The sequence below is a fragment of the Nyctereutes procyonoides genome, unplaced genomic scaffold (assembly GCF_905146905.1).
Source record: "Nyctereutes procyonoides isolate TBG_1078 unplaced genomic scaffold, NYPRO_anot_genome, whole genome shotgun sequence".
NCBI lineage: Eukaryota > Metazoa > Chordata > Mammalia > Carnivora > Canidae > Nyctereutes > Nyctereutes procyonoides.
Window position 1 is genome coordinate 82020239 of NW_026575125.1, and position 17849 is coordinate 82038087.

A 17849-nucleotide genomic window follows, 5' to 3' on the forward strand; every position below is an offset into this window, starting at 1 on the left:
ATAAGGTAGAAAAAATAAAAGCATAACTACTTCTGTTATTCATCAAACTTGAAGCAGAGAAGAGGAAGGGCAAGACACCATAGCATCGTTAAAGATGTAAAAGTCTCCTATTTCCCTGGCAATTGGGTTTCTGGGATTGAAATCTCTATCAGGTTTCCTCATGGCTTTAAGACTTCATTTCCAGGTTTATGGAAGCTAGTGAAGAAGAAAAGCCAGGAAAAAGCCAAAATCTCCGTCCTGTACGTGCAGCTTATTCCTCTGTATTGGCCTTATTTACCTTACTCCTACTTATTAGATCATTTGGCCCCAATTAATTCAAATTAATATATATTGAGCGGCCTAAACCCATCATGGCCCTTCCACTATCTGCCTTGTGGCTAGTTCAATTTTCTACTAGCAGGTGGGCAAACTCAAGGAGAAGAGGAGAGTCCATATTTCAAAGAGGTCTGACAGTGAGCAAGGCCACACCACTGGATCAGATGAGAACTTGAGATTTTCCATGAAATCTCAACTTACTGGGCTCTTCTAGGCCCTTCCCTGCCATTAGCATGGATAACTGGGAGTTGGTGGTATTCTCATCAGGCCTCACAATGAGGCCATGTGGAGATATTTTACAGAAAGGCTGCTAGACTGGTAAAATGTGACCTGATTATTTTTCTGGCTAAAAATCATCTCTTACATGTCATCTGGCACAGAACTTTGGGTAAAAATCAAAGCTTTTGTTTGGACGAACAAGTTGTCCTTCCTATCAGCACCTTGGTGGCAGCGCAAGTCTCTGCTAAAGGAGGCTTGCCTTCTATCCATTATGGTCAAGAATTCAAGATGCGCTCTTGACCTTTTTTCACAACGGGATGAACTTTGCATGCCCTGCAACAGATAATCGAGAAAATCGAAAAAGTGAAAAAGCTTTCACTTCAAACGACATAGGATCTATCACCATTGCAAGTGCATTTCAGAGAATAGATTGTGAATTGACTTAATAAACCAAGCTGATTCTGAAGCAGGGCTTCATTTCTGTAAAATGATGTATATGTATGATAATATGTATAAATGAGCATGAAAAAAAAGACCAGAAGCATATATACTAATTAGCTATGGTTTTCCTTACACACTGAGATTACCAGTGACTCTTATATTTTTCTTCTTATATTTTTGTCTTCTGATTGTTTAACAGCGAGCATCTATTTCATTTTTTTTATTATCTTTTGGAGGCAACTTAGCTTTCTTTCTGGGCATGTTTTAAAACCATTAAAAAATAATTTTGATATAAAGCTTGCTTAGGGTGTCTGATAATTGACAACCTAGCCTACGTCGAGATCCTCTGAAGTTAAAAGGATCTGGACCACACTGCCTTAACACTTACAGAAGGACTTTTATTGAGTTATGATTTACTACTTGCCCTCTTCCTTTACAGAGTCAATAAAGAAAGGCCATTCTTTCTTCTCTGAAACCAAGGTTACTGATGGTATCCTTGTACTACTCAAACGTGCCTTATGCAAACATCCCATGATTGATACTGCCTGAGTGGGTGGGAGGTAGGGACCAGTCCCTGTAGATAAAACTGTCATTTCCTCTTGCCAGCCAACCCAAACTGCCTCTTTTTATCTTTTCGGAAGCACAAGCCAAATTTAGAGTGTGAATACCATAGCGCACCAAACCAGTTGCTAAAAACATCTACACTTTCTACTTTCTTCAGATGTGCTCTATTTTATTTCATCTTTAAAACTGTTAGCTTGCAGCTATTCTTTCACATACAACCTGTATCTAAATCTTTTTTAGAAGCAGGCAGCCTATAAAGCTTACGGGAGTAATACCCTTTGCCATAACTTCGTGACAATGATAAAAGTCCAGGTGTGCTCCAAGAACCTAAAGGCAGGGCTCAACTTCCCTTACCCCACTTCCTCAGTGCCTACTCTGGTGTCTTTTACTCTGCTGTCCAGAAAGCAAGAACCCTCACTTATAAGTAGAAAATTCTTAGCTCAGAGAGCCTGAATGACTCAACCAATACCACATAGCAAGCAACAGAAATGACCAGGTCTCCTGACTTTAAAGTCAGGACAGCCTTCTTCCCATTGGACTATGAGGACATTCCAATCCTACTGAGAAGTTAGGGAAATCTAAGAAGCACGGACATAAAGGCACATATTTTTACCCTTCCTCACAAATTTGCTTTGGCTTAGCTTATTCAGGTTCCTGAATAACGTTTGTGTGAGTCCCTTTTAATTCCCACATAGTAAAATAAAATAAAATAAAATAAAATAAAATAAAATAAAATAAATAAAATAAATAAAATAAAAATAATTCCCTCATAGTATACTGCCTCTCAAGAATTCTGGTCATGAAGTTCTCTCTTCATACACTTGGATCATCCGTTATGTGTTAAGGGGCTGCCATAAGCAAAGGAATGGGCTTCTATTCAAGAGAATGAACTGGCTGCCCCCAGAGACCTGCTAGAACCAAAGTGGGGTTGTGAACCCAACACTGATTTTGAAGACCTGGGTTTTAGTTCTAGTCCTGGCTCGGACTTGTTGTCTGTCTTTATCAAGGCACTTGACCTCACTGGGTTTCAAATCTCTTACTGAAAAATTAAGAGCATAATATCATTCGGCTTGCAAGAGAGTTCCTCTACTGGTTACTGCTCATTCAAGGCTAACTACGTGCCAGCCCCTGTGGCAAGGCACTTGGCACACACAATACCAATGATTTTGCTAGTGACCATGTTCATGGTTGTCAAGCTATAATTTCCCCTACTTGTGCTGATAAGGAAACTAAAGCTGGAGAACTTAGGTAACATTCTCAAAGCCCATAAGAAAGCCATGGAGAAAAAAAAAAGCAAGCAAGCAAGCAAGCCAGCCATGGAGCTGGGGGTTGGGATCTAAGCTGACTCCAGAGCCTCCACACCCCACCCCGGTGGCACTCCCAACGTAAAGAATAATTAAGAATGTACTTTGCAAAGCATTAAGGTATCCAAAGTTAAGGTGTTTTCCCTTTCATCTGCTCCCACCTACAAGAGCCTCCAAGAGGCAAAGATATCTAACTCTTTTGCTTGCTTCTTTCTACTGTCCGATAATCACCTCAAATCTCCAAACGAGAATCTGGAAGAGGAAAACTCAAGCCTCTCTGGTTGGTTTTCACAACAGAGAAGCTCTGGGTAGGTTCACATAAAAGGCCCATTTTCGGCCAACTGTGAATGTTGGATGCTTTTCTCCTGAAGAGAAAAAATGAGTGAGATTCTAGTCCCTTGGAAGATCCAGCTAAGTCACCTTATACAGCAGGAATGGACTCCATGAAATAACACGGACAATCCCTCTCTCCAGAACCTTTGCCAGTCCTGGCACAGGCTGGTCCTTTGGAAATACATCACTGAACATTCCCAACAACTCACTTCTTCCACCTCACTTTGATTGATCGCTCATTACCCACGTTAGAACTGCCAAAAGAGGCAAACTCTTCAGCTCGTTTGTCCCATATTTGCATGAGTTATTATGCGCTGAATGTTCCGCTCCTTTGAACTTCAAAAGAGCTTCCTGGCCTCTTTGACTGCAACTTTAACAACAGAGCATAATGCAGTTACAGAAAGACTTTTTCCCCCTGGCTGTAGACCTCAAACCTTGCTGATTCTGGACACAGACTTTTCGATAAGCCACACACGGCTCCGTCACCCATTGCAATAAACCATCAGGATTCTCTGGGTTCCTGAACTCATCTTGTCTCCTGAGAGAGCAACATAACTACAGCTAATTAGCCACTAGCAAGTGGCAGCATCCAGCCCTCCCTTTCCTGGTGAAACAGCTTTCTGCAAATATGGCCTTTTCTCCAGACCTCTTTAGACTCCTCTATACCAATGGAGTGAGCATCTTTTTTTTTTTTTGAGTGAGCATCTTTAACCAAAGGCATGACTCCTCCTTCCACCCTGATGCCCTAGACAGGAGGGCGCAAGCAGGCTGCAGAGCATCTGAATTGATACAGAAGCTTATACTGAAACCAACCCACAAAGTGTCAAAAGCCTTGGCTTCCTTGTGTACAATGGCATCAGGCAGCAAGGAGAGATGTGAGGGTTTACAGCCCTTACACTTTTATGTTTCCTGGAGTTATTGCAGATTTTTATCCATGTTTTAAAAGTCATGCTTGCCAACTGTGGAAATTCCAGAATGAACAGAAGCACAAGGATGAGCAAAAAGAAGTAATGAACCTTCCACCCAGATTTAAAAAAAAGTCAGCTCCCCATAGCACACCATCGATGACTATACATTTCAGATGGAATGGAGAACTACGGGTAAAACCCCACATTATGAAAGCAGTAGTAAAGAAATATAATAGAGTAAGTGGTAAAGACCTCCCTAGGAATAAGAAGAGATTCAGAAGCCATAATGGAAATACATAACCGTCCTGACTACACAAAAACTTAAAACCTACATTTGGGAAAATCTAAATTAAAGTTTAAAGCAAACAGCAGAGGGGGAAAAATAGTATTTTAAATACCAAAGGTTGGGATGCCTGGGTGGCTGGGTGGTTGAATGCCTGCCTTTAGCTCAGGGCATGATCCTGGAGTCCTGGGATCAAGTCCCACATTGGGCTTCTCACTCTGCCTAGGCCTCTGCCTCTCTCCATATCTCTCATTAATGCATAAATAAAAAATCTTTTTTTTTAAAAAAAGTAAATACCAAAAGTCACTAACAAGGTTCGAAATAACAACATGTTAATAAATAAGTTTTTCCCAACCACTAAAGTCAAGCAACCTAACTGCAAAATAGGTTGCTCACTGAAGAAATACAATTGGATGGAAAACTAAATGCAAAGATACACTAGTAATAGGAAAAGTATCACAGCAAAACTGAAATCTAATTCCCCCTATTAAATGGGCCCCAAGATACAAAGATTAATTGTAATTTTTGGTGAAGGAATTAAAAAAGGACACTCATACACAGACAGTGGAAGCGTGACCTGACATCAACTTTTTTTGAAGGACAATTTGATGGCACTTTACCAAGGTGAAAACCAAACAGCCACTCTGACAAAACAATTCCTCACAAATACTGGCCTAAGTGCCCTAAGGTGTTCATCAATGCCTTAGTTGTGAGAGCAAAGCCTGGAAACAACCTCAATATATACAACTAGCGACTGGTTAATTAAACCGTGGCATGCTTATACAACCAGATAGCACGCAGGCATGAGAAAGAATATGGCACCATTATGTGGCAAGGTTCTGACATGGAAGGATGTCCTAGACCGTACCTGAAGAAAAGGTTACAGAACACTACATATCATACCCCATCTTTGGAAAAGGAGAAACCCTACAAACATGTATGTGTGTTTTTATGACACAGAGAGAAGAGTTTGGAAGAATACATAGCAAATTATTAGTCATGGCTACCCTTGGGAAGTGTGTTGATAACTGAGGGACACGCATCTTCATAAAGCCCAGATACTCTCAGATCATTTTGCACAAGTATTATTAATTTTAAAATTTAAGAAATACAAGACACCTGGGTGGCTCAAAGGTTGGGTGTCTGCCTTCGGCTCAGGGCGTGATCCTGGAGTCCGGGGATCGAGTCCTGCATAGGGCTCCCTGTATGGAACCTGCTTCTCCCTCTCTCTGCCTGTGTCTCTGCCTCTCTCTCTCTGTGTGTGTCTCTCATGAATAAATAAATAAAATCTTTTAAAAAATAAAATTCAAGAAATTTAAAAAGGAGTTAATTCGGCATTTAGCAAGGCTCTCAAATTTGTAATATGTGATGTTTTTAATGGTAGCATGGTAGTACATTACATGGATCGTTTATGTAACCATTCCCCACTAGACTGACATTTCCATTGCTTCTAATGTCTCATTGTTAGAGCTGCAGTACAATCTCCGTGCATGCATTGTGTGTGTGTATGATTGTGTGTGTATGTGTGTGTATCAAGGCAACATACAGACATCATATGCTTTGAGATTTCCCTTTTAGTGGAGATAACTTAGCACATGTCCTCGAGACAGTTAGCTTGGGCGTGGCCACACAGAATGGCACTTTGTGGCCCTGAATGAGCTGTTCATTCAGGGAATAATTATGCCCTTAGCCTCATCTGACTGTGAACTTGAGCCACTAGAACAGAACTGGGGCCCTAGGCCACCTTCTATATAATTATTCTGACACCAACTGAGTAACAAAAGGGCTTGGGACAAATTCATAGGTAGCAGGACACTTTAGAAAGTGATAGCTTGGGGCCTGTAAATGCTTTTGAAGTCCTATTTTTCTTCGGTTTGTTGGTTAAGCTCAAAGTTGCATGGACTGCATTCCTCAGTTCTTCATACATATGGAAGACTTCCCAGAAGAGATGGCTTCTAAGAGTTGCAAGCTTCCCCGTGATGCCAACAGAAATAGGTCATAAGGGAAGTTTCTTCAGAAGAGAGCAAGGATCTTTGGCCCAGCTGGCTTGTAAGCAGAGCTGAGAATGGATGGACAATGTTTCTATCACAGCCTCTCAAAGAAGCGCTTCCTGATAGAAGAAGGAGGTCAATTTGAGGAAGAGAGGAGAGAGAAAGAGGAAGGGAGACTGATGCAGGTTTCCTTGCCAATAACTGTGCCCTGCCAAATTTCCTTCCCATTGCTCTAGATACCACCATAGGTCACTCATTCATAGGAGCCCCATCAAGAGCACCCCTTCTCCCAGGCAGAAGACAGAGATTACTATGAAAAGCACTGCGGGTCAGAAAGACACCTAATGGTGGTATGAATCCGACACCAATTTTCCTGCCCCCAAGCCTCATGCCTGCAACATTCAACTTCTGTTGATAATGGAGAGAAATGTTTAAGTGATGGGCTTCAGATGCTGCTTCAGCTCCGACCAAGAAGATTTTCCCAGTTCCTCCTCATGAATAAGTTCAGTGGAGCAGAGAATGAATGCCCCTCTTGGACCAGCTCCATTTTGAGCTTCTTTTGATGCAGCCAAAGACGGGAACTGAAGCTGTCGCTTTTCCTTCCAGTTTAGAGCAAGGGTCCGCCCCCAGAGAAGGCTGCAAGTGGCCCCAAGAAGGTGAGGCTCGTCCTTTCAGCAGAAAGCTCCTAACCAGAGCAGCAATGTCAACGATTATGCATAAATCTCCCAAATGTGGTGGCCAGGAGGCTTAATTGTCCCCCCCCACCCCCCTGGCCTTGCTGCCACTCGGCTTTCTCCAGTGTGTTAGCCCATCACACGGATCGCTGACTTTCTAGAAATATTCCCTGGCTTTGCGGGGACGTTCTTTCAATAAACGGCATCCAATTTGTTCACGGTCCCTGGAATCTCAATTTCCTCAAAGGATTTCTCATCTGAATCCAGTTCATGTGAAGATTTTTTTCCTTCTTTATTTTGTGGCATAAGGGAATAGGCAGAGCCTGCTTGACTTTTTCTTTTTCTTTTTTTTCTTTTCTGTGTTTTTTTTTTTTCATAAACTAAAAACCTTTGCTGAAGAGTCTGAAATTTGGGAAAAAATCCAGCTCATCTGTCAGATATTTCTAGAGTTACGTAAAATGGAATGATATTTGTACAGTTTAGAACAGGAAAAGGAAAATAGGCTAATGTGTCATGTGTTCTAGGAGATGAAAACTATATGATAATCAGAAAAACAGCCCCAAATTGAGTTGGCCCGATTCAAAGCTCTTATTCTTTTATCAACTCGTGCATAAACCAGTAACATTGACTTTCTCCTCCTAGAATAATGGTATGGCCACATTTGAGCTAAATCACCATCCCTACAGATTATAACCACATTTTCATAGAAATTAGAAGAAAGTATCCTGTTTTTCAAACTCAAGATACTTACGTTTCAGTTGCTCTGTTTTGCTTCCTTCTAGGAAAAGAAAGAACAGCAACAAGGAGAAGATGTATTTCATGCCTTCCATTTTCCACTTTTTTCTCATCCTGGCCACTGTAAAAGGCTACTCAAAATTTCAGGGCCCGGTGTATTCAAGCTGCTGGGAAAAAAGCAGAAAAAAGAGACTTAGGTCCTCTGAAACTGACTGAAGATCACCAATGCTTATGCTTTTAACTTGTCAGGGGGAAAAATATGCTGGAGAATTTATGCACGTGTAAGCACTGTTTTCCTGTGTAAGAAAGAGAACTTGCCTCTCCTGTCTTGCAAAGTTTGGGGGGGAATTCAAGCAGATGAGCATGCATTCCTATCCACTGCTAAGGCTAAAATCCTTACAAGCAAGTCGTAGGAAAATAAAAATGAATATTGAAATCATCCTTTCTGGGGATCCCTGGGTGGTGCAGCGGTTTGGCGCCTGCCTTTGGCCCAGGGCGCGATCCTGGAGGCCCGGGATCGAGTCCCACGTCGGGCTCCCGGTGCATGGAGCCTGCTTCTCCCTCTGCCTGTGTCTCTGCCTCTCTCTCTCTCTCTGTGACTATCATAAATAAATAAAAATTAAAAAAAATTATGAAATCATCCTTTCTAACAGAATTAGAATTGATTTCTCAAGAGATTTTCTTTGGGAGAAAAGGGTTTGCAAAACGGCTCCTTTGGCAACCAAGACAAAAATAATAGGCATGGGACCCAAATACTTCCTGAAATGAAAAGTTAACTCATCTCAGCTTCAAGACTACTGCTATGATTAATCCTTCAGGGATGAGGCATAAATTGGTCAATGTTTCTCCTGTGTCTTCTATGAGATCTATAAAGATCCGCAGTTTGGTCACTTTTGATGGAAAAGATGGATGTTATTAGCAAATGGATACAATTAAACACCTTGATGGTTCAGACATACTGCTCTCACATGAAATCTACTGAGAAATGGAAATTTCCAGTGGGCCATTTTTAAAAGACATTAGGCAAATTTAAATAGACAATGTGTTCACACTCCACCACCATGCCAAAGACCATCAAAACAGTGACCACTCTTAAAAGTTTGATATTTGCATTTCTAGTTGAAGGGGTGGAAATCTTCAACCTTTTGAGCCTTAGAACATAGAAAGATTGCTATAGCTCAGGTCCTGCCACAGGTCATTTCCATAGACTTCAGAGTCTGTAACACCCTTCCAACAGATGATCTGAAAATATTTAAACGTTCAAGAAACACCATCTTTTAATTCGGGGTTAACCCCAGATGGGAAGAGAAAACACTGATTGCCCTTTTTATGATTTTATTTACTTATTTGAGAGCAAAAGCAGGGGGAGATGAAGAAGCAGGCTCCCCGCTGAGCAGGGAGCCCAACTCACAGCTGCATCCCAGGATCCCTAACCTAAGCTGAAGGCAGACGCTCAATTGCTCAATCGATTGAGCCACCCAGGTGCCTCGCATTGATATCTTCTGAGGAGCCAACCTAAATCTTAAGAATAAAGATCTGGCAGAAATGCAAGATGATCATTCTGGAAAACTGAACTGTCTTTGGGCCGTGATGCGGATGCCATAGCTCCTACTTCGAACGTCACTAACTTGTCTGGATAACTGGAAAGCCATTGTTTGAAACTATGGCTACGCAGCCAAAGAAAAACTGATCATACAGAATCATGTGCCACGATTGATTTGCGGAACCCACGTGTCTTCTCCACCTCCTTCCCAAGATTGTGATCCAGCTTCAATCACTCAGAACGTCTCTGTCCTCTGAGGGTGACCAGGTTCCCTTGAAGCAAATAATTTCCATGAACAGTTTAACACAGTTGCCCAACCCAGTGAGGCTCTTTCTGAGCCTCATTTAATAAGCTTATCTCCCAAGCCTTCGAACGAGAAAGATTTTTCTAACTGCCGAAATCCAATTTATCACAATCACATATAGATCTCAGGGAGTAGTTCTCAAACTGCAATTTGCGGGTCTCCCCAAGCAAGAACCAACAGGGTTGTTTTTCTTGTACAATGGCTGGGCGATTTGGCGAACAGTAGCATTGCTTCATAACTCAAGCTGGCAAGAAAACGGCTCTCAGAATTTTTTTGCTTTTCTTGGGTCCCAACTAATGTAATGAGCAAATAGAAAAGTTGGTGACAAGAGAGTAATTAATCTCTTTTGGCGTTCCTGTCATCTGTGTGGCCTCCCAGGCTGTGACGAAGAACATCAGAAAATGAATCGCTTTATAAATATTCACTTTTGATTTACAAGATCTGAAGCCCTGTCTTTGTATTCAGTGCAGAAATATAAACTGAGGAGAATTCTCTCCCTAGGACTCCCCCCCCCACCCCGCCCTGTTCAATTTCTCTTGATCCCTTTAACTTTTTCTTTTGGGGGAGGGAGGTGCTTCAAGACATTTGTTGGGCAGAAAGCAATAAACCTAAGCAAGCATTGCTCAGCAAACATGCCGACTCTTATACTTGCAAAGAGCCAAAGTGTCCTTAATTTTTCAAATTATACTTTGACCCAGTTAACTGGAGTTATTTCTGCATTAACTCTCTGCTTCACACAGGCTGTTGTGCCATTGAACTCGCACTGACTCTTCTACAGTTTACTTAGAAACATAGCCACCGACATGTTTTGGGGGATCCAGGCCCCCTCCCCCACAAGAAAGCAAGTAAGGAAACAAAATCCTGCAACTAACACTGGGGAGGAGTGTGGGGAGGCAGGGGCTTTGCAAGAGAACAAGAAACATGTCAGAACCTAAAGAAGTGTAATCCATTAAGGTACCTCCATGAAACAAGCATTCACATAATTCATTTGCATCAAGCAAAGGGACCAAAGGCTCCTTGCGGGGCTGGGACTGCCAGGCCATCAGGGCCATCGAGTTGTCAGAAGTCCAGACCTTCTTAGAAGAGGTCTCCTGGATAGAAGAGAACCAAAGAGGCATTCCCAAAGGAAGGCTAAGGGATGGGCACATCAGCCAGTTCTTCTTGGCCCACAGTGTCTCTTTAATCCTCCTGAGAGGCCTGACTGACCTCGTAAATTCACATTCACTGTCTCCTGTGGTACAGCCCCCTGGGGTAGCATTCTCTCTGGGACAAACAAGAAGACCTTGGGGTCTCGGGCCCCCGTCCATCTGCTGAAATCCTCTCCCCACTCCGCCACCCAACAAGAAAAGCTCAGCTCACTGGTGGTGGGTTTCCACCAAAAAATGCAACCCTATCTAGCCCAGGGTGTCTGTGTCTCAGAGTCAATGCCTTCACTGCTGCTTATGATTGACAAACAATGCCTTGCATTTGGCTTGCAAAACACCTTGCTATATCCATCATTTCATTTTATGCCCCACAACAACTCCACCTTCAAAATGGGCACCCTGGAGCCCGGAGAACTCAACTGCCCATTCTCACAGAGTTAGTGACAGGGCCAGCAGGGAGGGTCTGGAAGGCAGGCTTTCCAGGCCCTAAGCTCTGGCAGTACTCCCTTGCTTCCTGAGCCTAGCGTCTCAAGCTCTGACCCCAGAGCTCTGGGCCGGAAAATGAGACATACCCAGAGGACAGAGAAGCCTCTCGCCCCCGACCGCCCTGTTTCATTAACTTTAGCACATATTAATCACCCGCTGGTCCAGGGTACTTCAGCAAGCCAGAAAAAAAAGGCTCCGGACACGGGCAGTAACTAAGAGGACTGTGGAACCCAATGGGTGGCTACCCAAGTGGCCTCCCCTGGGCGCCAGAGCATGAAGATAAGTAAGCCCAGCGAGGAGCGGCAAGTGATGAGTTCGAATCCGGGGTCCCTAATCTGCGCCGGTCCGTAGCCGGCGAGCCCACCTCCAGCCGGGCGCCAGCAACTGGACCCCAGAGCGAGTTGGGGCACCCTGGGAGGACCGTCCAGGGGCGGCTTGGGCCAACAGAAGTCACCCCACCTGTGCAAAGCATGGAAAGGAAGGCAGGGGGAGCGGGCATCAGGCACTGCTCACTGACCTGGCCACTGGCCTGCTCCGTCTTCCACGCGTGCACGCGCTCCGAGCTCCCCGGGGCGCTCCTCCGAAGTCTGGGGCTTGCAGGTTGTGGCGAGAGCTAGAGTGCGCACGAGGGGGGGAGGGGGGACTCAGAAGTGGGTGGGAGGAAAAACATCACCGCCCTCACACCACGAGGGAGCAGCGGCTCGCTCGGCTCCTGGAGGCAGAGCCAAGGCGCGGGCGCGGCGGCGGCCCGGGGCCACCTGCCCGCCCGCCGCCCGCCGCTCGCTCCCCACTTGGCCGGAGAGGCCGGCCACCCGGGCGCAGGCGGGAAGTCCGCGGGCACGCAGCCGCCACCAGCCCGCACCCCGTCCCCACCCCGGCACGGCCGCTTTATTCCTGCTCCCCAGGCCCAAAAGTTAAGAAATCAGGAGAAAGTGTGAGGCTCAGCCGGCGACTTTCCCATCACGCAACGCCCCCACTGCACCCCCCTCCTCTGGCTAAGCCTGCGTTGGGGTCTTAAAGGGACCGCACCTCTCCTCCGGCCCCTCCTCCCCCTCTGCGCTGGAATGCACCCAGGAGCTCCCCACTACTCGCGCGGGCCCTGGAGACCCCGGCCACCCTCCGACCTCCGTGTCTGGAAGCCCGCAACCCCTCTCCTCCGGCACAGGGCCCCTCTGGTGCACGTGGTCCGGTCCTGAGCCGGTGCGCGGGACGAAGGATGAGCTGGCCTCGCAGATTATGCCCCAGCAAACTGCTTATCATTTCGGGGCGTTTCCCGAATCCACACTATGGGCTAGAAAAGTGGCAAAGTGTTGGTGTCCTTAAAAGCAGAGTGGAGATGGGTGTGTGTGTGTATGTGTGTGTGTGTGTGTGTGTGTGGAGGGAGAGGAAACGATTTAGAAATCTGCTTTCTCCCACAAAGAAGGTCCCCGTGCTCCCTGAAAAGGGCCTTTACTGTCAAGGGTTTTGAAGAAAACTCTCGGAATAGCCCACCACAGCCACCACTGTTGTAGCAGTCCCTAGGATTCCAGTTGAGCCAAGGACCCAGCCTTGAAATCACAATAGCACCGCAGATGCCTTGGTGAGCCTGAGACAGACTACTGCAAAGTTGTGTTTATTTGATGAGTGGCAGTTACAAAGAATTCTCAGAATCCTCTAAGGGCCCCAAAAGCGCTGCATTGACAGTACCATTTATATTTTAAGCTCCTAAATTTGGAAGAGAACTACGGGGCTTATTATTATTATTATTATTATTATTATTATTCATAGAACTGGATCATACTGATATTTCTAACATCTATGTATTTTTATAGGTTACAGAGTACTCTCATATACATCATCATTCCTTTTTAACCCCCCACGACCAACTGTGAACTGTCTGTGGCCTCCAGTGTCAGAATCCGTGGGGATCTTCTGAACCATGAAGCTCAATATCTCCACGTCACTGATGAGGAAATTAGCTGGCTGGAGGGAGATGATGTATCCAAGGTCATGCAGCTGGTAAATGACATATTTGAGATTCCAAGTCAGGTTTCCTGACTTTCATCCCACACCCTCTGATTGTTACTCCAGCCTGGAGATGAGGAAATGGATGCTCAGGGAAATTGTAGCTTGCCCCCAAATCACATATCAGGGACACAGAACAAAGGAAAATTAAAACAAGAATAACTGTCTCTGGAAATTACCTCCTTTTTCTTTCTTTGGAAGTGTTAATATCATTCAGCTAGCCCCTGCATTGCTGGAGATGTTTATTTCACTGTTAACAAAGGAAAAGGGGCCCTTTCTAAAGTGTTGCCTTCAGGGTTGAAAATGTCTAGCTCCATCCCCCTGTTTGAGTAGCCATACATTGCCACATGCATTCAATTTTGGGCTGTAGTATATTAGTTTGAACTTGCTGATTTGTTGCCTTATAACTTTTCATGCCATTTAATGTGCTGATGTTTTGTCTCACCAGACTGTGAGTTCTTCAAGTCAAGGACTAGTTGTTCGATTTCCTTTGTATCTACGTTCCCCAACACCCATCATCACTGCCAACCTGATAAGAGACTGTGTATTCAGGAAAATGGGTCTCAGGAAAAACAGCCTGAGACAAACATAATCCCAGCATTGAAAATCAGCAGAGTTACTGAAATTTAAAACATCTATTTGAGGGCACCTGGGTGGCTCAGTTGGTTAAGTGTCTGCCTTTGACTCAGGTTATGATCCCAGGGTCCTGAGATGGAGCTCCACCTGGGCTGCCTGCTCAGTGGGGAGCGTGCTTCTCCCTCTACATCTGCCTCTCCCCCTGCTTGTGCTCTCTCATGTTCTCTCTCTCTGTCAAATAAATAAAATCTTTAATAAAATAAAATAGAGCTCATCTATCTGGCTACAATCACTCACTCACTCCCCGTTACTTGATGTAATATTCCAATTAATACATAATAAAACATCCCCAAAACCTAGTGGCTTAAAAGCTTAAAAAATTTTTTTAAAAAGCTTAAAACAATATAGAGTGATCAAATGGTTCTTACCAACTGGGCAGTTTTTGCTTATCATCTCTTACATACTTGAAAACTATATAAGGCAGCTGCCAGAATTTTCTGAAAGGTTCTTGATTATTGGAAATGCTGGTGGCCCTTGTATTAGTTTGTCTGGATTTCTGAATTGGGAACTCCAATTTGGGTGAGTCCAAACCTATACTTCCTACCAGGTCTTATTTAAACTAAACTGAGGATTTTCTCCATACCTAATTTTTTCCCTATCAAATGAGCACAGATCATGACTTACTCCTTAAAACTTTTTATTTGGAGATAATTGTAGATTTACAATTGTAAGAAATAATTCAGAGGGATCCCGAATACCCTTCATCCCCAATGGTAACATCATGCTTAGCTGTAGTACAATATTGGTATATTTCATCCACCTTCTTCCAACTTTACCAGTTTTGCATGCATCCATTTGCCTGTGTATATAGTTATATGAAATTTTATCACATGTATTGCTTCATGTGGCCACCATCACAGTCAGAATACTGAACAATGCCAGCACCACAAAGATTCCCAGTGTTACTCTTTCACAGTCCCACCTAGCTTCTCTCCCTGTCATCCAACTCCCTGCCAACCACTAAACTGTTCTCCAACTCTGTAATCTTGACATTTAGGAGTTTTACATGGAATCATGCACTATGTAACCTTTTGAAACTGGCTTTTTTTAACTCATCAAAATTCTCTGGCGACCCATCCAAGTGGTTGCATATATTAATAATTCATTCCCTTTTTATGGCTGATTAATATTCTGTGGTACGGATGTATCACAGCTTGTTCAACCATTCATCAATTGCGAGACACTGGGTTGATTCCAGATTTTGGCAGTTACAAATCAAGCTGCTACGAACATATGTCTACAGATTTTGAGTGAACATAACTTTTTATTTCCCAGGGATAAAGGCCCAATGGTTGCCATTATTTTTAATTTTATCCATTCAGATAGGTGTATAGGGATAGCTCATTGGGTTATATTTTTACATTGCCCTAATATCTAATGATATCTCCCATCTTTTCATGTATTTATTTGACATCTGTGTATCCTCTTCAGTGAACTGTTTCCTCATTATATTTTGCACATTTTTTTTCATTGGAATGTTTTCTCACAGTTGAATTTTGAGAGTTTTTATATATTCTAGATACTAGTCCTTTGTCACATAGGCTATTTGCAAATATTTTCTCCCAGTCTGTAGTTTCTCTTCTCATCCTCTTCCCATGGGCTTTCATAGAACAGAAGGTTTTAATTTTGATGAGGGTCAATTTATTAATTTTTCTTTTTGTTTTGTTTTGGTTTTTTTCATTTTTCTTTTTGTTAATCGTGCTTTGATGTTAAGAACTCTTTGCCCAGCCCTAGATCTCAAACATCTTCTCCTATATTTTTCTTCTAAAAGTGTTTTGGCTTTAAGTTTTACATTTAAAAAATGTAACTTAGGGATCCCTGGGTGGCGCAGCGGTTTAGCGCCTGCCTTTGGCCCAGGGCGCTTTCCCAGAGACCCGGGATCGAATCCCACATCGGGCTCCCGGTGCATGGAGCCTGCTTCTCCCTCTGCCTGTATCTCTGCCTCTCTCTCTCTCTCTCACTGTGTGCCTATCATAAATAAATTTAAAAAAAATTTTTTAAAAAAATGTAATTTAGTTTATTCATTTAATCTCTACACTCAACGTGGGGCTGGAACTCACAACCACAAGATCAAAAGTCACATACTTTTCTGACTGAGCCAGCCAGCCACTCTTTAAGTTTTACATTTAAATCTATGATCCATTTTGTGTTAATTTTTACACAAGGTTTGAGATTTAGATCAAGGTTCGCTTTTTTGCCTATGGATATCTAATTGCGCCAGCATAATTTGTTGGAAAATATATTCCTGCCATTGAATTGCTTTTACACCTTAGTCAAATATCAGTTTGGCATATTCGTGCAGCTCGATTTCTACTTTCTCTACTCTGTTCCATTGATCTATGTGTCTGAGCTCCACGAACAACACATGGTCTTAATTATCGTAGTCACATAGAGGCTTTAATATCAGGTAGAGTGATTTGTCCCATTTTATTTTTTGTGAAGATTGTTTTAGCTATTCTGGGTCTCATACCTTGCTGTATAAATTTTAGAATAAGCTTATCTATGTCTATAAAAAACATGACTGTATTTGGATCAAAATTGCATTATACTTATAAATGAACTTGGGGAGAATTGACAACTTTTCATGTGTTCGATCTTTCCAGTCCCTGAACACAGTATGTCTCTCCATTTCTTAGGTCTTCCTTGATTTCATTCATCAGTGCTTGCAGTTTCCAGCATATAGATCCTGTACATGTTTTATTAGGTTCACACCTACATATTTTATTTTCTTTGGAGCAATTGCAAATGTTATTGTGGTTTTAAAAAATTTATTGATTGGGGGATCCCTGGGTGGCGCAGCGGTTTAGCGACTGCCTTTGGCCCAGGGCGCGGTCCTGGAGACCCGGGATCGAATCCCACATCAGGCTCCCGGTGCATGAAGCCTGCTTCTCCCTCTGCCTGTGTCTCTGCCTCTCTCTCTCTCTCTCTCTCTCTCTCTCTCTCTCTGTGACTATCATAAATAAAAAAAAAGATTCCACATAGAAGTAAGATCATAGAGTATTTGTCTTTCTCTATCTGACTTATTTCACTTATCTTAGTACACTCAAGGTCTTTCTGTGTTGTCACAAATGGCAGAAATGAATGTGAAAGTAGAGGTATTCAGAATGATGCCTACTGAACAATGTTCTGATAATATAAATTTCAGCCTTTCAAATGCTTCTGGTCTTATCTGAACTTGGAAAACTCAGGTTATTTGATTACTTTTCCAAAAAATGGCAGGACCCATAAAGACTGATGAGTAGTGTACTATGGTATAGGTTTGCTTCTTTATACAGGAAAACTGACCGACTTTGAGTATGTATTAATCGGATCCTCGATTCAATATTTAAAAGTTGACAATTCACTCTACAAGCCTTTTTAGGGCCTTTCAGTTATATTTTAATATGAGCCTCTTTATTACTTGCATGTATTCTTGTTTGTTACCAAATTTTTGTCTCTTTATTATATTTTCTTCCTGCCTGTCATTCCTAAAAAGTGCTAGAATACAGAATTCATGATCATTGGTGTGGTTCTTCTGAGAGTTCCAGCTTTTCTCCTTTCAGGTTCGTGGTCGAAATTTACCCCCCCCTTCCCTATTTGGGGTTGAGAATGGCCATCTGATTTGCGTTGGCCTTTGAAATCTTTTTTTAAATATTTTATTTATTTATTCATGAGAGACACAGAGAGGGAGGCAGAGACACAGGCAGAGGGCGAAGCAGACTCCCTGCAGGGAGCCTGATGTGGGACTCTATCCCAGAACCCCAGGATCACACCCTGGGCCAGAGGCAGGCGCTCAACCGCTGAGCCACCCAGCGTCCCTGGCTGTTGAAATCTTAACAAAAGTGATGTATCACTTCTGGGTGGCAGCTTTAAGAACCACTGCATGATTTGCCCCATTCCCTTCCCACCACCATAGGAATCCTGAATACATGTGTTTAAAGCCTGGGTTTCTGAGTGACAAAGATGAATACAGCCTGCAGCAGAC

At 43.3% G+C, this 17849-nt stretch overlaps 1 protein-coding gene across 6 annotated transcripts in view; it reads right to left on the minus strand.

Moving 5' to 3' along the window:
- CHRDL1 (chordin like 1) overlaps positions 1-11998 on the minus strand; it is a 109463-nt gene extending 97465 nt beyond the window's left edge. For 2 of the 6 annotated variants that reach the window (XM_055338793.1, XM_055338792.1), the window contains exons 1-2: positions 11763-11998; positions 7784-7931 (exon numbers count right to left, since the gene is read on the minus strand). In XM_055338793.1, the coding sequence (XP_055194768.1) occupies positions 7784-7880 (97 nt within the window). In that variant the 5' untranslated portion in view covers positions 7881-7931; positions 11763-11998. Of the gene's footprint in view, positions 1-7783; positions 7935-10572; positions 10594-11762 lie in introns of those variants that run through there. The other 4 variants (XM_055338791.1, XM_055338788.1, XM_055338789.1 and 1 more) reach the window with 3 other exon arrangements.
- Between the last annotated feature and the right edge of the window lie 5851 nt (positions 11999-17849).